This window comes from Ctenocephalides felis, unplaced genomic scaffold (genome assembly GCF_003426905.1).
Source record: "Ctenocephalides felis isolate EL2017-DRISC unplaced genomic scaffold, ASM342690v1 CF-g0.4_SCAFFOLD_01886, whole genome shotgun sequence".
In the NCBI taxonomy this organism is placed as follows: domain Eukaryota; kingdom Metazoa; phylum Arthropoda; class Insecta; order Siphonaptera; family Pulicidae; genus Ctenocephalides; species Ctenocephalides felis.
Window position 1 is genome coordinate 132,328,489 of NW_020538040.1, and position 27,320 is coordinate 132,355,808.

Genomic DNA, 27,320 nt, shown 5'->3' on the forward strand with positions numbered 1-27,320 from the left:
GTATTATTTTTTTAAAAAAATATATTCACTTTGTTATATTCAATTTTTTCTTTGAAAAGTAGTATTTTTGCATACCTATTGTGAAATTATTGTTCATTACATGCTGCCATGAATTTGTGCCAGTTTTTAGAACTTGACCTTGACACCAAAATGAGCCATGGAAGAGGCGAATATAATATGTCTTTTTTTTTTAAAAAAAAATCAATGTAATTTGTGAAAAAAAAGTTCAATTGTCCAAGTGTGTGACAATTAACCAAAATTATTCATATTTCCTAAATATGTTTAGTAAACAAATATTTAGCATCTTGTTAACCAATACTATCTCTTCTTGAATAAATAACATATTTTATGAACAACAATTATACAATGTTAATCATTGATAACGAGTATTGCATGGTGATATATTATTTCTATTTGTTTAGAATCAACATTAAAAAAATCGTATCAAAATTAAAAAAAAATATTATTAATAACAAAAAAAAAATTGCAACCGATATATTCAATCCAATCTTAAGAATTGGTTAACAAACACACTATTTCCCATTTTTGCATTAAATTGGCAGGTTAAACATAAATTCCTTCACCAAGTTAATAAAACATTTTTTGTACTAAATATATATTTATACATATATTTATCTGATGTATTTGTTGGAATGCCAAATTTCATTTAAAAATATCAATTTATAAAAAATTCACATTAATAATACTCTTGTGAACAAGTATTCACACAAATCTTTTATTGTCTATTAGTTTTAAAAAATATATTAATTGGTCCACAAGCTTTTGTATTGTATTTTGTATTTTATTACAAAGAACAATCAAATGCACAAATTTTACTTGATATATTCCACTCAGTCACATATAACAAACTTTGTTGATAAAACGCTGACAGCATTCTGTTATTATAAATAGATTGAGTAAAAATGTTTTTATAACATTACAGTAAAAAAAATATATATAAAAAAGGTGAAAAATTCTTAAAAACTAGAAATGTAGTCCAACACTAAATTGAACTGTATGAGTAACATTACATCAAATGTTCATAATTGCTTTAATACAAAAATAAACCACAATCATACATTCTTGCACACTTTCTTATAGATAGACATTCACATCTTCTATTGGTGTGGATATGTGACATACGCATAAATGTGCATAATCTATATATTAGGAATATTGCCAAGTTCTTAATACTAAGATTATGAAAATTCTTAGAACACATTCTTTAGTGAAATTATAAATATTTTTGTCACAACGATATCATGCAATTTTTACATAATGCCGGAGAGCTAGCAACATTAGAAAATACAATTGCTATAAAATAGTAAAATTAAGGGATAAATAAATATATAAATATTACTAGGTCTTGCCAATAAACAACATCAAACTTGAAGGGGCATAGTGTAGAGGTTTAATTATTATATATAACAGAATAAGTAACCAATTATTATATTAGGTTACCATTGGGATGGGAAATTGATAAAATTGTTTTCAACTTATATTTTGCCAAAGATTGCTAGCTGACCAGACTAATACTTAAGCATTAAGATTTTATATGCCTATACTTTTGCATTATAATAGGCAGTTGACTAATTTTACAGAAGTAGTTCATCCACCATTTAAAATAATTGAAAAAATATTGTCTTATCACACAAACCACATTATTAAAATAATCCACAATCTTTAAGATGATTTTTTATTATGACATCAGTCACAGCATCGAAAACAAATTGAATGTTTCCGGTATCAGTTGCACATGTGAAATGAGTATAAATTTCTTTTTGGTCTTTTCGTTTGTTTAAATTTTCAAATTTCATTCGTATGTAATTTGCTGCTTCTTCATAAGTATTTGAACCTGAAAAAGAAATAGAAATTATAATTTATACAAAACATTCATGCAAATCAAATTGTATTTTAAAGAATTTTATATGGACCACAGTTTTCAAGTGTCATCTATAATAAAATATTAATAAATCTTTGGAATTGAAATGGAATCACCCATTCAAGCACATACAAATGTATATATATATATATATAACTTCAGTTCAACAAACCTGTGTATTCAGGAAAACATATGGAAAGAGGCGACCTTGTTATTTTCTCCCTGAATAAGTCTTTTTTATTGAGAAACAATATAATAGAAGTCTCCACAAACCATTTACTATTACAAATTGAATCAAATAATCTCATTGATTCAATCATTCGGTTCATTTCTTCATCTTCAGCCAGCACCAAATCATAAGCTAAATGACAATAAATTAAATTAATTACACTAATAAAATAAAATAATCAAGCTAAGGCTTTATAAAGGAGATATACCTGACAAGGCTACACAAAAAATAATTGCTGTAACTCCTTCAAAGCAGTGTATCCATTTCTTTCTTTCACTTCTTTGGCCGCCTACATCAAACATTCTGAAATAAAAAATTGATCAAAATCATAACTTTGTTGCATATAAACATAATATACACAATAGTTATTCTATTCATTAAATTCAATCTGAAGATTACAATTCAGGATGAAAGTTGAATATAGGTAAAGATATTTAAAGAATCGAGGATAATGTAGTCCAAGGCTAATCTTGTCCAAATACAAATTTTAATAAAATATGACTGCATTCAGCTTTGTGTTCTACACAAATATTTATTTTCTTAGTATCAAGCTTTGGATGTAAAATGGCTGTGATAAACCCTTACAAATATTTAGCAAGTATTACAAAAATTATCATATGTTAAATAATACAATTCTTACTTAAAATCAAGTCCTTTGAACGAAAAGTATGTTTCAACTATTCCTGTAGTTTTGACTCTAGTACGAAGAACATCTTGTTGTGAAGGTATATAATTTGGCAAGGATATTCGATCTAATGCATTCAAGTAATATGCAGCCGAATCATTTAATTGATATTCACGAGATCTTGCAAAACATTGTTGAACACCTGCATCTTGCCACAGATGTTTCATCAAAGTAACCATCTTTTCAGGTAGCAGTTCACCTTCATCTTCTGCGCTGGCATATGTAAAAAACTGTCGCGCCATATCCTGAAAACAATTTATAACTAAATCAGCATCAACAAAGATTTAAAAAAAAGCAAAAGAACTGCAAACAAATACCATAAATAACAGTTGCAAATGAAGAAACTGCAAATGATAAATATATAATTTTGTTTAAGAGCATACATATTCTATATACATGCAGATCATAAATAGTACTTGGAACAATGAAACAAATATAATAAAAAAGCAATATTGTTACTGCCAAATATTCTACATAATAAATTTGTGACTACATTAAGTGAGTCAAATCTATATAACTGATAGGCTATAAAAATCATTACCTCAAAAATAACAAATTTTCATAGTTTTATATAGAAATAGATTTATGGTCATAATAATAAATCAGGTTTAAAAATTATTAAAACTACTAGAGCTATTACAAATATTAGATAAACTAAAATTTACTTACTGTTTTATTGGGATCAGCAAAATCAATTCTTAACTGACCCATTGCCCTTATAATCGCCATCAAACTTTGTATTGTATTACTATAAACAACAGGACGATATTGCTCACATTCTTCTAACGAATATCCAGTCTCATGAATTATTTTCATTTGTTTCACAATGGTACTTTTACCAGACTCCCCAGCACCTAGTAGAAAAAATCATATTACATGATTTGCATAAATCATGACAAAAAACAAGAATTATTTTTCTAGTGGACATAAATGAGCCTTCCAGAATAAAGATTTTGAAATCTTGATGAGCATATTTCTTCAGATAAATGCTTTCTCAACATACTTTATTTAGTTCTCACAAATCATAACAAAACTACAATAAAAGATTGTAAAGTATTGTATAAAGAATCATTGTAAAAGTACATGAAAAACGTATTGTGATGAAACAAATTCAAATAAATTATCATATTATAGAACATGTAATAAAAAAAGTATTTTCTTCAATTCATTACTTCTATTAACTTATATTAACCCGAAGTACAAGTGCAGTAAATAATTTCAATGGTAAACTCATTTATAAATTAAAGTTTACAAATTATGTATTTCTTATAAAAAACAGCAGTTCCTAACAATGCTTAAATACAGAAGTATTAAGTGATTTTCACTTATTTTAGATACCTCATTATAAAATGTAAAGCCCAGACAGTAATATCATAATCGACAAATTGAGCTTACTAGCTGTTATTGTGTATATTAAATTAAAACAGGAGAAGTTGGCAGTTATTCACATTTAACCAAAGATTCCAAGACTTTACGTATTGATATGTTATGAGTCTTCAAGATAATTTTAGTTTTATATTCTTAAATAACTAACCAAATACAAATATTAACTTTAGGATGATAAATAGGATAAGTACATCCGATCTTTAAGATTAATGAAGTATAAAAATAAACACCATTTGTCTTGCGCTTCATTACAAATAGTTAAAGAAAAATAACAAAGAGAATAATAGACAAATATTTTTATATTTATTAACTATTTAGAGTTAAAAACTGAACTTGAGAACTAAAAATAAATCTATACACTAATATTATTGCACTAAAAGTTATTTTATTATACCTTCTTTTAAATAATAATTACCATAATTTGCTCACATATAAAGTTTATCTATTCTACAAAACATAACTTTTTTGTTGCAAATATCCAAATATTTGAAATTAAATGAAACCCTCATATTTCACCTATGTTTTGTGAAGAAAATAAGAATAATGAGATAACTAAATAGTATAATTGCTCATTAATTAAACTGTATAAGACACATCGATTATATATGTACATTTGAAAGAAAAGAGAAACAATTTTCGTAACGCATAATTATCTTATCGTGCCCTACTAGCGACTTATAAAAGTTAAGAGCAAAAAGTAATCACCTCAAAACTAATTAAACTACCTACGAATATTCATCTCATGAGTCAGACATTAAGAAAAGCTCAACAAATACCAAATGTAGAAAAGAACATATTTCAAATGCTTGAAACAGAACTAACCAAGTAACAATAACTTTCTTTCACTGGCTGCTTTTTCAGCTGCAGCTCTGAGCTGCCTGTCAATTTCATGAGAATGTTCTGTAGCTTTGCTATCGCCAATCGTACTCACAGCACAACCCATTTTCGTCAAAAATAAATAATAGAGAAACACTTGTTGATTTCACAATTTCCACCATTGACCACTGAACCACACGTACCTAACAAAACAACACAACCACTCCTACCGGCGTATTATCTATTATTCATCTGATGAAACTCTGTCGGGCGAGATACGAGATAGTATTCGATTCGATTGCGATATTGATATCGATATCGATATCGATATCGATGCCGAAACCAAAGACAACCAAATGCCGAACTATATCGAATCGTCCAATCGTCGATGCTCTTCTTTTATCTATGCGTCGATGGAAGTGCGCGACGAGCTAAAGGCGCGGATACACACGGAGCTAGACTAAAAATATTTATTAATAAATAATAATGAATTCATTATTATTAATTTTATAATCAAATAATGATTATTAACTTGGAAGTCTTCTAGCCAAATAATATGAATATGAAAAATCAATATGAAATAAATGTTTAATTGAACAACAGCAGAGAACAATTGTCTTTATTCAACACAAATAAAACAATTGATTCAATCTACAAAATTTAATTTTTAATTCAAATCATATAATTTATTTATCATTCATGTATATTTTTTATGTTATTAATCTCAATATCACAATTAAATCACGCAGTTTCAAATACTTTGTACAATTGTCATTGCACAATTTTGATAATAATTTAACTATTAATATAATATGTACTTAATAGTTTGATAATGAATTTAATATACTCTATTAATTGAATAATAAATAATGTGAGAATCATTAGTAAATACATAAAACTCATAAAATGCATATTTTGTAAATTTTATTTATTATTTTAATCTTTTTATTTCGCGAATAATTGATTTAAATTTTATTTAGATGCATTTTTATTTTAGTTTTTTTCTTTGGTTAATTTTGTTTGAGATAAAAAAAAGAATCTTATATTCTATCTGTCGCGTAAATTTGTTTGGCAAAATTAAAATCGCTCAATTAAAAATCTGTAAAAAAACAACATTATTGAAAATATGTTAGTATCATGACTCACGATATCAAAATGCAATCCCGACGCAAAAATTTTTGTAACACTAGTTTTCGATAAAAAAATATATAAAATCAAAAAAAAAAAAGTCACCGAATTCGCATAAATTTCCTTTTAACTGAATATTTCAAAATGACAACTAATTTAACCACATTTTCCGTAAATACTTAACTTGGATTATTTTGTTTTCAACACAGCAGCATCATGGATATAACAAAAGAGAGGATCGATTCCATAAATTCAGTGGAAACAGCTTATCTTAAAATTCATTCCGGCTGAATTTCAAACGGTAAGTATTTTTATATTCATTATTACTTAAAAACTATTTCAATAATGATCCATTTTTTATTTAATAAATATTTTGTTTGACGTTAAAAAAACAAATTTTTGATAATGACGGTCAAAAACTGTTTTGGTCTATATTTTGGTCTATTAAAAAGTATTTCATTTTTAAATTATATCCAGTACCATTCCTAGTAGTTCACTGGGATATGAAATAACGAAATAATTTAAAATGGCTAAAGTATGTATAACAAATAATTTTCATAAATATAAATTTGTGTGTATTTTTAATTAGCTAATGTTTATTATTTTTTCACACATTTGAGAGTCCTCTTATACTAGTGTGCATAGATAAAGGAAGAGTATAAACCTCTCATACTAGTGTGCAAAAATTATATAAATACTATTTGTTCATGTAATGTTAAATATTATATATGAATACTTTAAAATTGTTTTTAAATACTCAACTCATACCGTGTGATCATGAAACAATGTGTTCGCTTTATCTTTAATTTAATTTCGAACAGATATCACGTCGTTCTGGTACTGCAGTGAAGTTGCTTCTTAGTCACCCTAACTTGATAGAACTGGAGAGGTTATGACGTTTTTCAGTCATAATAATAAGTTGTCACAGAGATATTTGTATTTATTTACCTCATAAAATATGTTTTCATTTACAACTCACAATCAGGTAATCAAATACCATTCTAACCGTTCAAAAGGATTAGTAAAATATTACTTCTGTTCATTTTCAGATTTTATTCAACATAGGTACAAAGTCAGGTTCTAGAAGGACAAATAATGTACTAAAACCTTCTAAAGCAACTCAACATAAATTCAAAACGAGTTCCTTCTTAGTTAAATTATGGCAAAAAAAGATACAAGAATCTATACAAAGGGCTCTGTTAGGCTTAAAAAATGTGGCTGCCAGCACTATTTCTACTACTGATGTTGTTAACATGAAACTAATAAATCCAGACGAAATAGTTAATGACATCAGATCATTATTACACCCATGGCACCGGTCATACGTATCTAAACAAACATTCAATGAAAATAAAATGTGCTACACATTACATCAAGGGGACAATGTCAATAGTAGAACTACACTTAGTGATAAATTAAATCAATCCAGTTACTTAATAAATGATATAATGTTTAATTTTACTAAAAGATCTATAATTTCACATGGTATGCATGTACGATGCTTTAAGACAGAGCGGTCAGTTCAAGCTGAATCTCAAAGAAACCCATCAGTATCATCCCGCCTAAAGAAAGCTATGGGTAAGAACACAATGAGTTAAATTTTTAATGTATTGTGTTTATTTTAAGGTCTTTTATTTCTTTGAAGGTCTAGGTTCAAAATCAGATAATACCATCCAATCTGAAAACCTAACCAAGCTTTTACAATTAGAAGATGTTAATATGTCAAGTGACCAGGTAATTTTATAAACGGTGTAGTTAGTCTAAGTGTTTATCACACAGAACAATATTTGTTGAGTTCTATTCTTAAAGAATCTAACTAGAACTCTACTGTTTCACTTAAAATGACTATGTAGGCACGGGCCAGCTTGAGTGATGTGACTTGGTGATATAAATTCATAGAAGATGCATATTTCTGAGATAAAAATCAGGACAATATTCCTTGATATTTTTAAAAATCAAATTGTTGTATATAACACTAATACATAAACTATCTTAATTATCACACCACAAATGGAACTGAATAAATTCATAAAATTCACCACCTTTCAGAATGAGGTATATAGACTAATACCTCAAAATTGAATATTCGGAATGGATGCATGATTACTCATCTTTCTCACATTTTTTTGTTCATTGTCCAAAAATATCCAGTTAATTTTTCAAGTGTAGGATTACTCCAGCCCCAATGTTTCAAAATGATAATAAATTGATTTTTATAGATGCACATAAAACATAAAGCAGTGAGCAATTGCAACTGATACTTTCAAGTTATGGACCAACTGATTGTTATAATGTGCATAGACACTGAAAAATCTATGTGTGATATGGTGAAAATTTTGAACAAGACATATAATTGTCACAAATATATATTAAATTCTATTTAAGCACATCCCTTAGTGGGTTGTTCGATTAGATTTTTGAGAATGCTTAGTCATTGGGCATTGCATGCAGGGTAGTTTGTTCTGCACAAGAATTTTGATAATTCCGTTTTTTTTTCTTTTTTAATTCCTATATGAAAGTCAAAATGATTATTAAAAAAAATACTAATAATTTTGTTCTGTGTGATATAGTTGCAAAAATTTTGCATTTGTTAATTTTAATCTTAATGTTTTAACTTTAGAGGCATAAAATTAAAGTAGCCTTTGCTGAAGGATATCTGGCTGGTAGTGGTCCTGGTGGCCCAAATAAAACGAGTAAAACTAAAATGTATCTAAAGTTATTTCAACAACTATTGACGATTACAATTTTTTTAGCAATATTTGTTAGTTTGATGGCTAGTGCAACAGGCTCAGTATTTAGGTATCATTTGATCTACATTATATTCACTACAGAAATGACACTTGAATTAATAATTAGATTTTGAATTTATAGGATTCAGTTAGGAAACCAAGTTGAAGTTGACCCAGAAGATATACATGTTACATTTGATGATGTTAAAGGTGCAGATGACGCTAAACAAGAGCTAAAGGAAGTAGTATGTATCAAAAATATTTATTAAATGATTGCATAATGTTACTATTATTATATTCGTTTATTTGTAAGCTTTTCTTAAATAATCTAATGACATGCTGCTGGAATATTTACTAAAGAGTTTATTGAAAACTCTTTTTATAGAAAATACACTGAATATTTTCAGTGTTTGCAGTTTTCTTTTATGAATTTCATAAATTATAAATGAAATAATTTATAAATGAATCTATTAATATTTTTTTTTAACAATTTAAGGTTGAATTTTTGAAGAGCCCTGACAAATTCTCAACTTTGGGAGGAAAATTACCAAAAGGAGTGTTACTTGTTGGACCACCAGGCACAGGAAAAACATTATTGGCTCGTGCTGTAGCTGGTGAAGCAGGAGTACCATTCTTTCATGCAGCAGGCCCCGAATTTGATGAAGTTCTTGTTGGACAAGGAGCAAGAAGAGTTAGAGATTTATTTAGTAAGTAATAATTTCTGAATTTATTAAATGATGAAGATACTTTTTGAACCTTAGTATAATATAAAAATGTCTTGAAGATTGCTTTGAATAGGTCAACATTTTTTCGTAATGATGATATCAATTATACCTAACTGCATTTATTTTAGATATACCTTTTGTATACATTTATAGAAGCTGCCAAGGAGAGAGCTCCCTGTGTTATTTTTATAGATGAAATTGACTCAGTGGGAGCTAAACGTACGAATAGTGTTCTGCATCCTTACGCTAATCAAACTATCAATCAATTGCTGTCGGAAATGGATGGATTTCATCAAAATGAAGGTGTAATTGTGCTAGGTGCAACAAATAGACGAGATGACTTAGACCAAGCTCTTCTTAGACCAGGCCGATTTGATGTTGAGGTATAATAATAGTATTTCACTTAGTATATATTGGATTTTTTTTTAAACAATAATTTGATTTTTTTTATTTCAATATTCATTTCATTTATACTTGATTCTTCTCTTTTTTTAATTTCTATTTGCATTTTCATTTCTATTTGTAAATACTTACTTGTATTTGTTATGTATAATAATCTATATAACATATCTTGTCTGATAGTAAATATATAAATATTTATAAAGTTTCATATTTGATATGTATATTCTACCAAGATTTTATTTCTTAGGTTTCAGTTCCTACTCCAGATTACGTTGGCAGAAAAGAAATTCTTATTCTATATTTAGGACGTGTTTTATGCAAAGATATAGATATAGAATTGCTAGCTCGGGGGACAACTGGTTTCACAGGTGCCGACTTAGAAAATATGGTGAATCAAGCAGCTTTACGGTAATTATTATAATCAATTATGAGACTTCAAAATTAGTAATCAAAACATTTACTTTGTCAATACCATAAATTTAATAATGAAAATAATTTTTAATTTTGATTGTTTTGAAAAAATTTCAGTGCTGCAATAGATGGTGCTGAGACTGTAAATATGAAACATTTGGAAAGTGCACGGGATAAAGTACTTATGGGCCCTGAGAGGAAGGCTCGATTACCAGATGAGGAAGCAAATAAAATCACTGCTTATCATGAAGGTGGACATGCCATTGTTGCATATTATACTAAGGTATTACTTATACTAAGATATATATGTATATATTATATTTTTTAATATTGACTGTTGTGTTTCATATTGTTTCAAACAATCATATTCTTTGTTGTGTTTTATAATGAATGATTTTATTTTAATTTATTTTAATTACTTGTCAAAATAGATTATTTTTGCGATATGATTATTTTTATATCTGTTAAACTATTCTATATTTCCAGGAGTCCCATCCACTTCACAAAGTAACCATCATTCCAAGGGGACCTTCATTGGGCCACACCGCATATATACCTGAAAAAGAACGTTACCATGTTACTAAAGCACAACTGCTGGCCATGATGGACATAATGATGGGAGGTAGAGCAGCTGAAGAACTAATATTTGGTCCTGACAAGATAACATCTGGTAAAAATTTCTATACTGCATTGTTATTGAAGATATATGTCTTCTATTGTTACCTTTTCTTTAAATGTGAGAATGTTTCTAATTTATTTAGATAGATCAGAGTGAATAATATTTAGAATTTTGGACGTTAATTTCAATAACTTAATGAATATATGTTTAATTCAGGATTGATTATCAGAGGATAGTATTGTATTTCGTTTCACTTAATATTTACACCCAATTCTATTTTTGCATGAATATTTAATCTTTGTTTGTCTCTGGAGGGTTTTTCTAGAAGCAATGTTTGTCCTGGGTTCAGGTTTTTTGTCCTGGTGTGCCCCGAATTTTTTAAAATTGTAGTTGAAATTGAATCTTTGCTATTGCTTGATAATAAGATTATAACTAAGAAAATGATATGTATGGCGTTTATGCTTGTATGAAATTATACTAAGAAAAAATGGCCAAATACAAAAATATAAGGATCGGATAAATAAACCTTCCTTTTTAATAATTTTGAACTTAGATTTTCTTATTTACCAAATTTAGCTAAATTTTTAGACAATTGACAAGATTTGACTTGTCAAACTGATACATTAATAGTGAGATTCTGTAATAAAGTTAATTATGAAGAAAATTTAACAGCATTTAATACAAGTAGAAGAAAACAGATCAAAATATATAAAAAGTTTTGTATTTTTTTCAAATCACGGGAAAATTGGAGACAGGGGATGCGCGCCCCACAGGTTTGGAATCACGGTTTTGTATACATGAATCATTGTTTTGTATACAACATATTTTTTTGTGTAAAAAACATAATTAGGTGTATTTGTTGCTCAGATAGAAGTGATTATTATTAGACAATTATTATTGTTTTAGGTGCAAGTAGTGACCTGAAACAGGCAACTTCAATTGCAGCGCATATGGTGAAAGATTGGGGTATGTCAGAGAAAGTAGGACTTCGTACCATGAATAATGACAAGCCTGCGGGCCCCAATGGCACTATGGAACAGCTAGGACCACATACCTATGAACAAGTATTTATATATTTGTCAAACCTAAATCATATATCAACATACTTAAATTTCCAATTTTATATATTAGTTGAAATAAGTTCTTATAAGATGTTTTTAATGTAATTTTGAGTTTTTACCATCACAATCATCATGTGTTTGATATTATGAAATTTGGCATAAATTCTTTACTCCTTAAGCCATCTTCGTGTTTTGTTCGGTTAACACTTCTTGTTTTATCTGTGAGCTGTTTTTTTTTTTTGAATTAGTTTCAAATCAATTCAGATTTCAAAACATCAAAATAAGTAGTCTTATGAAGAAAAAAAAAAACAATTTACATACACATTGTTTGCATATTGCTTCTATGGGATATTATAGTATAGGAGCCAGCAACGTTTTCAAAACAAGCATTTTAGTCAGGATGGTTTTTTGGTATGTGGTTCTTGGTGCTCTCTCGGTTAGGGTAAGGGCCGTCTGGCAGCTGGAACTGGTTGCGTTAATTAGTGCGCAGCCAATTTGTACAGCGCGATTTCAAAATTTTGAAAGCATTTTAGTCAGTCCAATTTTCGTTTTTTTGACTTTGAATAGGTTCACCAGACTCACATTTTTTGTTGCCAGACATTTTGGGCGCTGCTAAATATGTGCCAGACGCCAATTTATTTATTAATTTTTTAAAAAATTCAAATCATTTTAGTCCGTCTGAAATTTTAATATTATATTTGTTAAGGGTGAAAACATCTAAAATTAATTTGCCAGACATTTCTGCGGTTGTTAACCATGTCTGGCAAGCAAAAATGTCTGGCAATATGATACTAGTTTATAGCATTTTAGTCAGTCTAATTTTCATTTATTTGACTTCGAATAGGTTCACCAAACTCATATTTTTTGTTGCCAGATATTTTGGGCGCTGCCAAATGTGTGCCAGACGCCAACTTATTTATTAATTTTTTTAAAAATTCAAATCATTTTAGTCCGTCTGAAATTTTAATATTATGTTCGTTAAGGGTAAAAACACATAAAATTAATTTGCCAGACGTTTCTGCGGTTGTTAACCATGTCTGGCAATTAAAAATGACTGGCAATATGATACTAGTAGACAGAGTGAGACAATTGCCAAATACATTGGCGCGAATGAAACAAAAACTTTTATACTCGTAAGAGCGCAATACGTATACTATTCAAAGTTAATGCAATTTCAACAATATTTTCATAAAACAAATAAAATAAAGGTAAATAAAGACCTAATTAGAAAAGAGAGAATAAAAATTGCATTATATTAGTCATTTTTTTAATTTTACTAGCTCTAAAAAATATTTTAATGATTCTAAAATATTGCTGTTAATATTTTTAAAAATTTGACTCGACGGGGGTTAAGAAACATTGTCAATTTTGTAAGAATATCATATCTTTTAAGTTTTGTGATGAGAACTGACAATAATCTTTATTTTTGTTGTACGCAAATATTTTTTTATCGCTAAGTTAACTGAGTCGAATGATTTCATTTTACATGGTACTTAGCTTTAGCAGCAACTAATTGTAACTCATACCTTAATACTGGTAATACTAGTTTTGCTACCTTATCAAGCTACGCCTAGAATAGAATCTTCAAATTCTAGTATATATATATACATATATATATATATACAATATATATTGTACAGCAAACATCATTCCCTCTTTTTCTTTCAGCTTTTAGCTGTAAATTGAGCAATGTTTTTTAAAAATCGAAGTGTATTTATTATTTCAAAAATTCAAATGGGATCATTCTGGATCAATATGTATCACTATATAATGATTGTTGTTCAATCTAGGTCTCCTAAATCAAGATTATAATTGGAAATGTCGTTTTTTTTTAACAACGAATAAAAACGTCTATTATACAGATTTATTCGCCTTATGGCCTAATGATACAATAATATAGTAATGTAGCTACAGTTTATCTTCCTTCTCATATGTTGGTACTAGAAACTGGCACATTTATTCAATATGATAAAACTGTTTAGACACTTTGGATGCTATAACACGCCTCGCATTCATTTATACATAATTATTTCGTTTAATTCCTTCAAAACAATCAGGTATGCGACCCTCCCACACTAGGACAATAAATCTGGCAGGTATTGCTCCAGGAACAAGCTGATACTACAATGTGATATATCAAAAGACTCATTAAACTCATCTATCCAACACAAATCAATGGATTCTTATTTTTCACTCATAATTCACCTTCGATTATGTATAAAGGCTGCATATTATGAGGGATATGAATTTTTTAACTTTTCAGATGACAATTTGTCAGAAATGGTCATTCTAAAAAAAAATTGTATAAACACAATTTTGCAGAGAAGTTTATAATAAACACGTCTATCTAACATAGTTACTTTTCTTATGGTTTTCTGGCTAGTACAAGTATTGCGCTCTTACGAGTATAATAGTTTTTGTTTCATTCGCGCCAATGTATTTGGCGATTGTCTCACTCTGTCTAGCTAGTATCATATTGCCAGACTTTTTTCGTTGCCAGACATGCTTAACAACCACAGAAACGTCTGGCAAATTAATTTTACGTTTCTTGACCCTTAATGAACATAATATTAAAATTACAGACGGACTAAAATGATTTGAATCTAAAAAAAAAAAAAAAATTAATTGGCGACTGGCACATATTTAGCAGCGCCCAAAATGTCTGGCAACAAAAATATGAGTCTGGTGAACCTATTCGAAGTCAAAAAAATGAAAATTAGACTGACTAAAATGCTATAAACTAGTATCATATTGCCAGACATTTTTGCTTGCCAGACATGGTTAACAACCGCAGAAATGTCTGGCAAATTAATTTTAGGTGTTTTCACCCTTAACGAATATAATATTAAAATTTCAGACGGACTAAAATGATTTGAATTTTTAAAAAAATTAATAAATAAATTGGCGTCTGGCACACATTTGGCAGCGCCCAAAATGTCTGGCAACAAAAAATATGAGTCTGGTGAACCTATTCGAAGTCAAATAAATGAAAATTAGACTGACTGAAATGCTATAAACTAGTATCATATTGCCAGATATTTTTGCTTGCCAGACATGGTTAACAACCGCAGAAATGTCTGGCAAATTAATTTTAGATGTTTTCACCCTTAACAAATATAATATTAAAATTTCAGACGGACTAAAATGATTTGAATTTTTAAAAAAATTAATAAATAAATTGGCGTCTGGCACATATTTAGCAGCGCCCAAAATGTCTGGCAACAAAAAATGTGAGTCTGGTGAACCTATTCGAAGTCAAAAAAACGAAAATTGGACTGACTAAAATGCTTTCAAAATTTTGAAATCGCGCTGTACAAATTGGCTGCGCACTAATTAACGCAACCAGTTCCAGCTGCCAGACGGCCCTTACCCTAACCGAGAGAGCACCAAGAACCACATACCAAAAAACCAGCCTGACTAAAATGCTTGCTCGAAAACGTTGCTGGCTCCCGTACTATTAGTATTTTCTGTCTATAGAAATAACAGATCATATCTGTGTAATTAATATATTGCAGAGAAAATCATGTTCAGTTTGAGTGACATCATCTAAAAAATTGAGTTATAAGTTTTTAGTATTGCATTATTTTGACTGGCGGAGGTGCTAAATTTTAAAGTTTTTAATGTGTATGATTGAAATTCAAATATGTATGATATATGTAGATGAGCAATTACTTTTAATGTATGCAACTTTTTGTATGCTCGTTTTGCAGGTCGACCTAGAAATAAAACGAATCATGTCTGAGAGTTATGAAAGAGCAAAGAGCATTCTACGGGCCCACGCTAGAGAGCATAAAGCTATTGCTGATGCCCTTTTGAAATACGAGACACTTGATGCCGATGACATCAAAGCCATAATGACGGGAGAAAGAGTGAACCATGGTGCTCCACATGAGTCTGCAACATCATGAGATCATGATATTTTTATACATGTAAATAATGATAATAATCATTAATGAATTCTATTTGAAACATTCGACATTTTATTTAGTTTTCCTTCTTAGTTTATCAAATTGTGTAAATATAAAATACAATGCCAACATTAGGAAGGTAATGTTAACGTTTAAATAATCAAAATATGAATTAGTTTCTTTTATGTTTGAGTGATTTATTAGGTCAAGTCACGGTAATTATATATATATATATATATATATATATATATATATATATATATATATATATAGTTTACTTACATTTATAAACTTTTTTGTTTCAGAGAAAGTTTTTTACTGTCGTTCTATAGATTATTCTTTTAGTCAATAAATCAATAATCATTCATTTCAGACAATAATCATGGTAAATCAAATGGTATTGTATAAAAGCAGAATTAATTCTTATAAACCATGTTAGATTGAAATCTAATACGAAGTTCATAAGAGTTAGTGTTATTTCGGACATTTTATTTTTATGTATACAAACGTTTTATGTTGTTGACTTATATTTATTTACTGATTTGTAAAAAAAATACTTTATGCATATTAATAATATTCTGCTTTGATGGTAGCATACAATGGATTATTACCATTATTTACTTTTTTTAAATAAAATGATTGCTGAATAAGGATCTTTGAAACATTCAAAAGTTTATAAATGAATGTAAACTTTGTTAAAGTGAATATTCAGGATGCGTATTTACAAACATCTATCCTTAAATTGCCTTGAAAAAAAAAAAAGTAAAATATATATATATACATATACAGTTGTGAAAATTTGTAGTACATGTTTTGAACATTGTGTTATTTATTAATAATTATCTTTTTTTAATAATAATATTGTTGCTTTGAGACCTAATTGTTCTTGTTATCTGAATATAATTTATCAATATATAAAACTGAGCTATATCAAAGTATATAAAAACAATTATAGTTATAAAAATATTTAATAGAAAGTGATACAAACATTAATTTCATATACGGATATGAAATTAATGAAATCAGTAGTTAGAACTAGTTCTTTTTTAAGAAAAAACTGTATTCTTGAGTAATTTAATTAGACAAATATAAGAAATAGACTGACCAGCATTAATTACTGTTCAATTTCAGTTTTTTTTTTTTTTTTGAGATATTAATGTTGTTATGTATTACTAAAGCTTTGAATTTGTTATATAATTAAATAGCATTATTAAAAGAGTAAAATGTCACATTTAAGTTAGTGTGTTATTTATTAAATTATATATTATTCAATTAAAATCATTATTTTACGTTAAATTAATTACTATATATATTGAAATAATATGTGAATTGTGTTTATAAATAATCAGATTTTTAGGAGTGTACCTTGTTCTGAATATTTCGTTTGGAAGAACAGTTTTGTCTCAAAGCATCAACACTATTATTCTTAAGTATAAAGAAAATAGTTTTTGTTAAAATTCATATATATATATATATATATATATATATATATATATATAAATATATATATATATATATATATATATATATATATATTGAAATATGTGAGTTTGGTGTTGATATATATTTTGATGAGTTATTTAGAATCGGGCAGTAACACCAAGTAAAAAAAAAAACTAAAGTAGTTTTGAAATACTTTATTTATCCATACGTTTCGGTCTTCATCGAGACCGTCATTCAGTGGAAAAAAGAAATTAATTATACAAAAATACACTACACTATTACACTGTGATAAACTAAGCTATTAATAACTGGAACATTTAAACTAATTATTTTTTGACAATTTTTGGTTACATTCTAGTGCGTACAGATTGACTAACGTTTAAATGAGTATTTAAGTGTAGTATATTTTTGTATAATTAAATTTTCATTTAAATACTGATTTAAACGTTAGTCAATCTGTACACACTAGAATGTAACCAAAAATTGTCAAAAAATAATTAGTTTAAATGTTCCAGTTATTAATAGCTTGGTTTATCACAGTGTAATAGTGTAGTGTATTTTTGTATAATTAATTTCTTTTTTCCACTGAATGACGGTCTCGATGAAGACCGAAACGTATGGATAAATAAAGTATTTCAAAACTACTTTAGTTTTTTTTACTTGGTGTTACTGCCTGATTCTAAATAACTCATCAAAATATATATATTGTGACTAAATAATATTGTGATATATATATATATATATATATATATATATATATATAATAAACATTCTGCATATTGTGCTAATATTACAAATATTAGTTCATATGAAAATGCTATACAAAAACTATCACCAACTAATATATCTTCCAGGTTTACGGAAATAAATTTTGACTTCAAGTTTTCATAAAATCAAATATGAGATTTAAATCTACATGAGAGACGTCAACATGAGTTTGATTTTGTTATTTTCTGAACATATTGCGAAAGAAAATATTTATATATAATGCTATATTAGTTGAAATAAAAAACAATGTAATCAAGCTATGTTTCCACTATAATTTCTATTAATATCTTTCAATATGTCTAGCTTGTGTATGCAGCTCGGATGATAGAAATATTCACCTTTCTTTAGAATCATACAATTAATTGAATGTTTTGCGAATATAAATCTAAAATAAAACAAATCCAGCTGTTTTGAAAGTTACATTTGTTATTAATGTGCGTTATTTGTTATTTGTTAATAATGCATTATTATTTATTATTATTATGCATTATTATTTTATCTTAAGGTATTAACACGTTACCGCAAATGATGGCTATAGCCGTCCGATCTTTAGCGATATGTAGGCAAACAACGGCTATAGCCGTCATGCACATTTTAATTGTTAAAAAAAAAACAGCATTAGTACGATGTGTACTGACGCATACATTTGTTTATTATTAAATAATACAACGACAAAAAAGGTTTAGCATGCCAATTGTTTTTTTATGCGATAACAGTCGTCCACGACGATAATAGCGTTCGGTAGTCGTCCCAAACGTTTAGTAAATTTCAGTTCATGCAGTTGAAAAGACGAACCGAGAAAGAATGACGTGATGAGCAAATGACGGTTATAGCCGTCGAAAGTTTTTTTTAGAAAAACTGTGGCCAAATGTGATAATTGTCACTTTCAAACATACAACTTACACTCGATTTCATCTGGCAATCATAAACAATTAAAAAAAAAAGTGTGTTTCTAAGCACGATCGTCAAATTAAAGTGTGCGGCAACGTGTTAAAGATAAATCGTAATGAAAAACTAGCTTCAATATAAACTAAACTAAATCAAAATGAACACGAAAAAATTTGAAGTACTATTGTGTTTCTATACTGTCGGAATAGTTGGATGTAATAAAATAAAAATCAGGTTATATGGATGGACGCGGTGATAGAAAAAATGATAAGTGTTCTTTTTCTATTGATCAAAGTAGTTAAAATGTAGTTGTATCTGAAAGCTCTACTATAGATCACAACAAGATGCACAAAATTTACTACATACTTACGTGATATATGAAGGAAGTTGATCGTGCAATTCAGCAAGCCGAGCATTCTAAAATTACAGCAGAAAGATTACGTAAAACTGTTGAAGATACAGAAAAGGCGACTTCGGCAGGAATGACTTGTAAAACCATCGACGATAAAGAAAAGGAGCCTAGAATAGGATTACGATGGGAGGAGATATCTTGTAAGTTTTACTTAATGATCTTTATAGTCACAGTTTTACTTAATGTATGCCATTTAATACCTAATCAATTAATATTTATTATAATGTCACGATTATCCCGGGATGTACATCCTGCATAACATCAAAGCATCCTGCGTTGGCTACAACATTGAAATTTAATTAATGTAATATGTTTTTTATCTAGGAATTTTAACATGTTTTGACCAATCTTGATAGATTTAGAGGCGCTTAATTTAAAAATGTAATCCGTTTTTCCATAAATCGACCCGTCTAAAGTACGACTAACTTGAACTTTGCAAAATCGCCAACTGTAAGGCTGATTTCGTCCATTAAGATGATGATAAATTTGTAATTTTTGGGCTTGGTACGAAGATTGTACTTTAGGCTATACAATACATGCATTATATTAATGCCATTCATTAAATGCCCCAAATTAGCGTTTGATAGTTAGAATTTTTGCCGGTCCTGGCTACTCCTTAGGTAGGCAATTTAGCCCCTAAAATCTTGAGTTTTTGTGCCTAGTGCAATATTGCGAATTTTTTACTAAATCAAAGTAGTTTGGTTTCTGGAAACTAGGCGTAAAATTACATTTCATCAATAACTATTCGAAAAATACAATTTGGAAATCGTGCTGATTGCATTATTGATAGTTAAAAAAAACTCTTTTTTTGGCGAGTTTAAGGGAAAGTTGTATGACGATAAAGACTGACCGAATATTTTGGTAAAAACAGTATGTTAAGAAACTTTTAAAAAAAAGGTTATATATTTTGTATAAAATATTTTTCGTAAGAAATTTTAAGAATTTTATCATTTGAAAAGTAATAATTGCTTATCTGTAATTTTTGCATATGAATTCATACCACTGTTTTTTTTTATAAAAGCACTTGTAAATTCAATTAATATTTAAAAATTTAACTTCTTTTCAGCATGTAATAACGTTGTTACAGTAAAGGTAACGGCACGTCGTGGTAATTTTATTTTTATTCCAAGTTTAAAAAACGGACAGTAAATCATCAATTCATACAAGTGTACAAATGAACAGTGTGACTTTGTTGCCAACCAGCTTAAGGTGTTACTCTGGTCAGCTCTACTTTCCTGAGGATTTTGGATTTCATGCGATACCTCGCCGGTAAGTTTCATTTTTATTATTATTGCCGATCTCGTAAGCTAATGCACAGTCGTTTTAAAAGTCTTTCTGTATCTGTTCTTAAGCGCCGTCAAGGGTATTTAATTTAATTTTATACGTAGGACCGGGATTCGATCATAGTGCATCTGGGGGGTTTGCGAGTCGAGCGCTTAACCACTTGGCCACATTACCAGTATTTAAATGTGAGTTTATTTATTATTATTATATTATAGGCAAAAAAAAATTATAGCTAAGTAGAGCTCTGATAAATCACATTTTTCGAGAAGTTGGCAATTTCGTGATTATCAAGTACGTTCACACATTAGAGGCAGTAAAGAAAGGCTTGAGATATTAATTAATTAATTAATATGTATTTTCAACTTTACTTAAATTTATTGGAAATGACAACATATGATTTCGAATTGATAGAGTATGCTTTCAAGATTAAATTATTTTTATTTTATAATAATATTACGGTTTATTACGGTGACGTGCCTATAATTGTGGTTTTACGGTGACGTGCCTATAATTGTGGTTAATTCGTTTAGACTTTAGAAACATTATTGAAAACTTCAATTTGATCAATCTTTTTGGATCCGTAATACGCTGACACGAGCTTTTCACTTATGTCCTTTATTTCGGCATACCCTGAATACAGTAGTCATGAAAGGACAAAACAGTTGAGCCCTTAATTTTAAATAATACTATCGAGACGTCTCTATCGTTAGTCTCTCTACAGACTTACAAAATAAATCGCATTTATTTAGTATGTTGAATACTTGCATTACCTTGTTTATTATTTTACAATTTGTTTGACTTATTTTTGGGTAACTGTGATTAAAATTAGCAGTTTTTGTACCGTTTTTGTTCTTCTATATTCTAGAATTTTAATGAAAATGTATTAAGTAATTACGAAATTAAAAGATTTTTAAAAATTCATTTTATTTTCGGAGATATAGCTGTTTCACTACGACAATCCTTCTCTATTTACTTCCTTCGCGAAATTTTAAAAGTATTTTTTTCGAATCTGTCTTTTGTGATACAATACTCACGATATCTCAACTGGACTAATTTACTTGAAATTTATTCAGTCTTCTGTTAATACTTCTCATTTGTATAAACTTCGCACTTCCCCAAATTTAGATTTTTACTATTTACTATAAAAAATCGAGAATATCAAAAATTTAAGAAATTCATTTTACTATAACTATTAAAAATTGCGAATGCGACATTCTAGATTATTAATCTTTTCTTTTTTTGGATTATTTGGAGGGCTAAAATCAGGGGTATGGTCACGTCCCTAATTTTTGATACTTCCCATTTCATCACCCGATAGAATTGAAACTTTTTGACTGTTTTTAATTTTAATTTTTTTCTGTATTCATAAAATGTTATTTAACAACTTGAAAAAAATATAGTAAATTATTATTTGCCTTTTTTATTGCTTTTAAAAAATCGCATAAAATACAAAATTTTACACTACAATACTCTCTTAAATATCATTCATAAATATTTAGGTAAACAGTTGGGCATAATTTTGAATAAATGGTTGTTGAGTATATTTTCAACACAGCTCCAATTTTTCTTATTTTTTGTTTTTTGATATTTAAAATTAGAACAATTTCAGGGGGGGGGATATACTTTATTCATAGTTCAAACAAAATGCGCGTTCTTTATACAAAGAAATGAGTTTATGAATGGTTTTCATTAAGAAAAATGTGTATTTATTTTCGTGTTAAGAAGAGTTATTGTAAGTACAGTTGTTATTGATAATTCAATATTTACATTATAAATGGGTCAAAAAATATATAAGCTTTTGTAAGTAATGTTTTTTTCTTTTAAATCATAAAGTCTTGTTTTCAATTAATTTAATTATTTGATAATATCAAAATTAATCGTATTTCATCTAGAATTAACTTTTCTATAAAGAGTTTGATGGATTCTAGCTGTTTGTCTGCTTTAGAACTCATATTAAAAAATCACGATTTTTAAAAAAAGTTATTTTCGAGTATTTACAAAAACCACTATCATTTGAACCATTTGATAGTTTTAAAAAAATCCATAAAATTGTACTATTAAAATTACTTTAATCTATTTCATAATAATTATGACAGTTATTTTTATGTCAATGTTGGGGGAAAAAATTTCCATGTAGTATATATATAAATATCTTTGAATATTTATATATCATAAAAATTAAACGGCAATAAATTTGTTAAAAAATCCGTGGATAGCAAAATATAATCAACAACTAATTGGACAAAGTCTATTTGATGAAATGGACAAAATTATCCTGTTTGATGAGCTTTCAGGGCGTTTACCACTGTAAAACAACGAAATCTTTGGTTGCAACATGGTAATTTTAGCAAAAAAATGGATTTGTTTTTGCAATTTTCGAAATATTTTGACTGATTCCTAAAGATTTTGGGACGCTGATTTTAAAAATGCTTTCCGTTTTTGGATAAATCCACATACATTCTGCGAAAAATTGAAATCTTTGGTTGCAAAATCGATTTTTTTTAAAAAAAAAAAAAGATTTTTTTTTCGATTTTCAAAATGTTTTGATTGGTTTTGATAGATTTTGAATCGCTGAATTTGGAATTGTAATTCATTTTTAGATAAATCTACATACCTCTGCAAAAAATCGAAATCTTTGTTTGCAAAATCAAAATTTTACTAATGAAATGAACTTTTTTTTCGCGATTTTCCAAATGTTTTGACCTATTCTGATAGTTTTCGAGGCGCTGATTCCGAATATGAAATCAGTTTTTGGATAAAAAATTTCTTCCACCCTTTCGACCAACTTGAAGTTTGAAAAAATGCCAACTTTGAAGCTGATTTTAACTATGAAGCTGATGATATATTTGTAATTTTTTTGGTTTGGTATAAAGATTGTACTTTAGTCTACACAATGCATTAGAATTATTAATTTCATTTATTAAGTGCCTTAAAATTACCTTAAAAAGTCACGATTTTAGCCAATTTTGGCACCCCCTGATAAACCGGTTTTATATGGGAAATAGTAAAATGTGTAAAATTTTTAAATTACACCAAAGTATGTTTGGCTTACTGGTAACCAGGCGTAAATACGAATTTATTAAATTCTATCCACTACCTACTATTATCTTATATTTTTATGTATATATGTATATATATTTATATATATATATATATATATATATATATATATATATTATGTCGATATTCGTAATACTGACACTCAATAAATTTAATTACTTATCTATATATCTTATTTATTTAAAAATTATTCAGGAAACTTATATCTTTCATTTAAAAATAAGACTTTATAATTTTACAAATAGGTATGTTTTTTGTATAGCCAGTTGGCCGAGATCGTTAAGTTACCACTACGGTTGCTCGTCGTTTCTCGGTTCAAATCCCGAAGAGGTTTCAAAAATCAATTCTACAGTTTTTCATAATTATCAAATATTAGTTCAAAATATTAAATTCAGGTGGCGCATTTCGACCTTGACACTTAGAATATTTCTGAAAAACAAAAATTTAAGGTTCGCACTTGACTGTAAGAGATAGAGGTATAAAGAGGGACATGACGAAGATATAGGAAGAATGGGGAAAAGAGAAGGGTAGAGGCCGATGATGAATAAGAGAGATGTGTGTATGAGACATATGCTTTATTCAAATTCACTATAAATACAGTATAAGAATATAGAAATAACATGGAGAACCTAAAAAAAAAACCCTAAGTCCCAGACGATTTTTTCACTTTCCGGTTCAGCGTTGAAACTTTTTTATGTTTTTTAGTGTTCCCCCACACCAATTCCAATAAAAAATATTTATATATGACTTGATAAAACATGTGAAACCTTTACAATTAATCGAAGCGAAAACAAATGTAGTTGACTTGAATAACATACAAATTATTGAAAAAAAACATAAATGACATTCAATAAAACTTGAACATTAAAAGCTTCAAACTGTTTAAAGCTGAATGTTATCTTTTAGAAATTGAGTTAAATAATTTTTACAACTTGAATCGAATAATAAACTTGTAAAGAAAATTATGTTTTGTCTAATCATTCAAGTCAACTCTTCGAAACTTTGATTGCGTGTCTGGATCAAAATTGTTTTTAGCATTGAAAGAATAAAAATTTATAATTTAGCTATGCAGCAACATAATTAAATAAATTTAAAATAAAATTACATTAAAAGACTTTTAAAAGCTGCATTTAATTGACAACTCTTCAAACAACAAAAGTCATATCAAGTATTTTAAATATTTTGATCAAAACCAACAATCGTGTTATCATTAATAAGAATGTACATGCAGTTAATATCGCTACAGGGAAAACACATGATTCTTGACACTAGAGATATAATTTTAAAAATTATTTTCTTAGAATAATGAACAAGAGGTGTTATAAAAAACAAGATTTATGTAACAAAGTATCTTTTCCTTTATAAAATAGAGTGGCACAAAAAATATATTTGCTGTTGAAATGCTTTCTGAAAAACAAACTCTTCAGAACTAGAATTTTATCTTAAATACCATTAATTTTAGGGATGCTATGGCTCCTTTATTGAATAAGTAATCAATGCATACAAAAAGCTGTATTGGTTAACTAATAATTTAGTAACAAAAATTTAAGATACAAGAATTCTGAATTCTACACAAAATCAGCTAATAGTGTTGTTCGCGCCAATCAAAGCATGCGGATATATTTGATATATTAAACAAAAAATCATCAATAGATAATTATAAAAACCAAAATCATACAAATCAGTCAGAACGTAATCAAAAACAGTATTAAAGCTATTGTAAATACACTTATAACTTGTTATTAATACAAAATAAATATATACAGTTATCAATTAAGTGTTTTACATATGGTCCTTCGAAAAGTAAATTCAAATTCAGTCAAAACAAGATCTTAAAAATCAAGTGTCATTTATAGAACAAAAAAAATTTTGATTGACTATTTATGGAATTGTAATAATAAAAATTATTTTCAATGCCATGGAGAAGTACAAGTTTTTCCCTTATATTGATTGAAAACATGTATAAAATACACTTGTGTAAATAGATACTCAAATTGAATCAAAATGTTTTCCCCATAATAAATTAAATAAGAACATAGTCTTTTACACATGTCTGCCGAATTAATTTAAATTCTTTTATTCGTATAATAGTTGTTGTTGAATAAACAAAAGATTAACTGTATTTCATGCTTTGAAGCAAGCAACAAATTAATAAAATGTACCTTATTAATAAAATGTTATTAACAAGATTTGCAGCAGATATATGTATGTGAAATGATAATAATTCACGAGCCATAAAATATTTCTGTAAAATATGCCCAGACTGCTTTGATTCATATACCTTATATATAAATGATATCGGATAAGAAAGGGACAAGTTCTCAGCATCTTCCAATTAATTTTTTCATACAAAAAGTGGCATGTAATACAAATCCGGTCAGTAATAGTAAACCCTTTTTAGAAAATAAATTATAAGTATTATCTTATTATTTATCTCTATTCAAATTATAGTTTCACTGAAGATGACAAACAATATTGTGCTAAACATCAAAGATTTTCAAAATTGCATTTTGAATTCAGTATTTCAATTCATTATAGGTACATTAGATGTAGTACGATAAATGCCTGTATATAATATCAGAAATATATTCTTTGACTCGCTTTGTATAAAACATGCTCTGCACTTACATTGCTAGAAATCCTCTTCAGCTAGCAGAACACAAAACTATCTGGAGCATCTGCCAGAAATATCAAATACTTGACACAAAATCACTACTTTAAAACCACTACATAACTTCACTTTGTCTTTTACAAGTCTATTCGACATATTGCAATTGTCCGAGTAAAGTCTTTACACAAAAATAAATATTTTTAAAATAGATATGATGTAGAAATGCGCTACCATAACCTACAAAAGTATACACATTCATATATAAAATATACATTTGCCATTTGCATATATATATAGATAAAGGATACATTATCACTGTAAATAACATGATTAATTATAATATTATTTCAAAATGGGGGCCCTGAAAGAGATAATTATGACAATTAAGGTAGCACTTCCACACATAGCCATTTTTTTAACTTTTTACAAACGTTGCACGATATATTTTTTATATCACATTGATGTACAGATTTAATTAAACAATTTGATGCATGCAATTAATTAAAACTAATCAATAATGTAATTAAAAACTCTCAATTAACGCGATAACATGTTCATTTACAAAAATCTTTTTGACAATTGAAATGATTGAAGTTAGCAAAATGACCGCTGCCCCAATTTTGAAAAATTTAAAGCGCGAAATTCAAACAGAAAATTTAATTTGCTAAAACATTTATATTCATCAAAAGATAAAGTATTGTTATATGAAGTATATTGTTCAAAGTGTTTAAATTTTTGAAATTCTTCAGTTAACTTATATACCATAAAATTTGTAATTACAATTATAATTAACTATTATAATATAATTTATCGAAGACTCAAATAATTTTTTTTAATTTATAATATATCTATATTCTTTTCAAATGCACTTAG

The 27,320-nt window shown here is 27.8% G+C and overlaps 2 protein-coding genes across 2 annotated transcripts; one reads left to right on the top strand and one right to left on the bottom strand.

Annotated features, from left to right (window-relative positions):
• Positions 1-982: 982 nt before the first annotated feature.
• Positions 983-5,267, bottom strand: LOC113376461 (G protein alpha i subunit). The gene is made up of 6 exons (XM_026616387.1): positions 5,005-5,267; positions 3,466-3,650; positions 2,752-3,041; positions 2,320-2,414; positions 2,055-2,243; positions 983-1,855 (listed from the first exon to the last, which is right to left on the bottom strand). The coding sequence occupies exons 1-6, from the start codon at positions 5,123-5,125 to the stop codon at positions 1,665-1,667; spliced, it is 1,071 nt and encodes a 356-aa protein (XP_026472172.1). The 5' UTR covers positions 5,126-5,267; the 3' UTR covers positions 983-1,664.
• Positions 5,268-7,014: 1,747 nt separating this feature from the next.
• Positions 7,015-15,990, top strand: LOC113376462 (ATP-dependent zinc metalloprotease YME1 homolog). Its single transcript, XM_026616388.1, has 12 exons — positions 7,015-7,111; positions 7,176-7,704; positions 7,772-7,860; positions 8,747-8,925; positions 8,998-9,100; positions 9,352-9,562; positions 9,734-9,963; positions 10,230-10,390; positions 10,511-10,676; positions 10,880-11,063; positions 11,919-12,076; positions 15,784-15,990. Exons 1-12 carry the CDS (start codon positions 7,085-7,087, stop codon positions 15,979-15,981), a joined length of 2,235 nt encoding a protein of 744 aa, XP_026472173.1. The 5' UTR covers positions 7,015-7,084; the 3' UTR covers positions 15,982-15,990.
• The last annotated feature ends 11,330 nt before the right edge of the window (positions 15,991-27,320 follow it).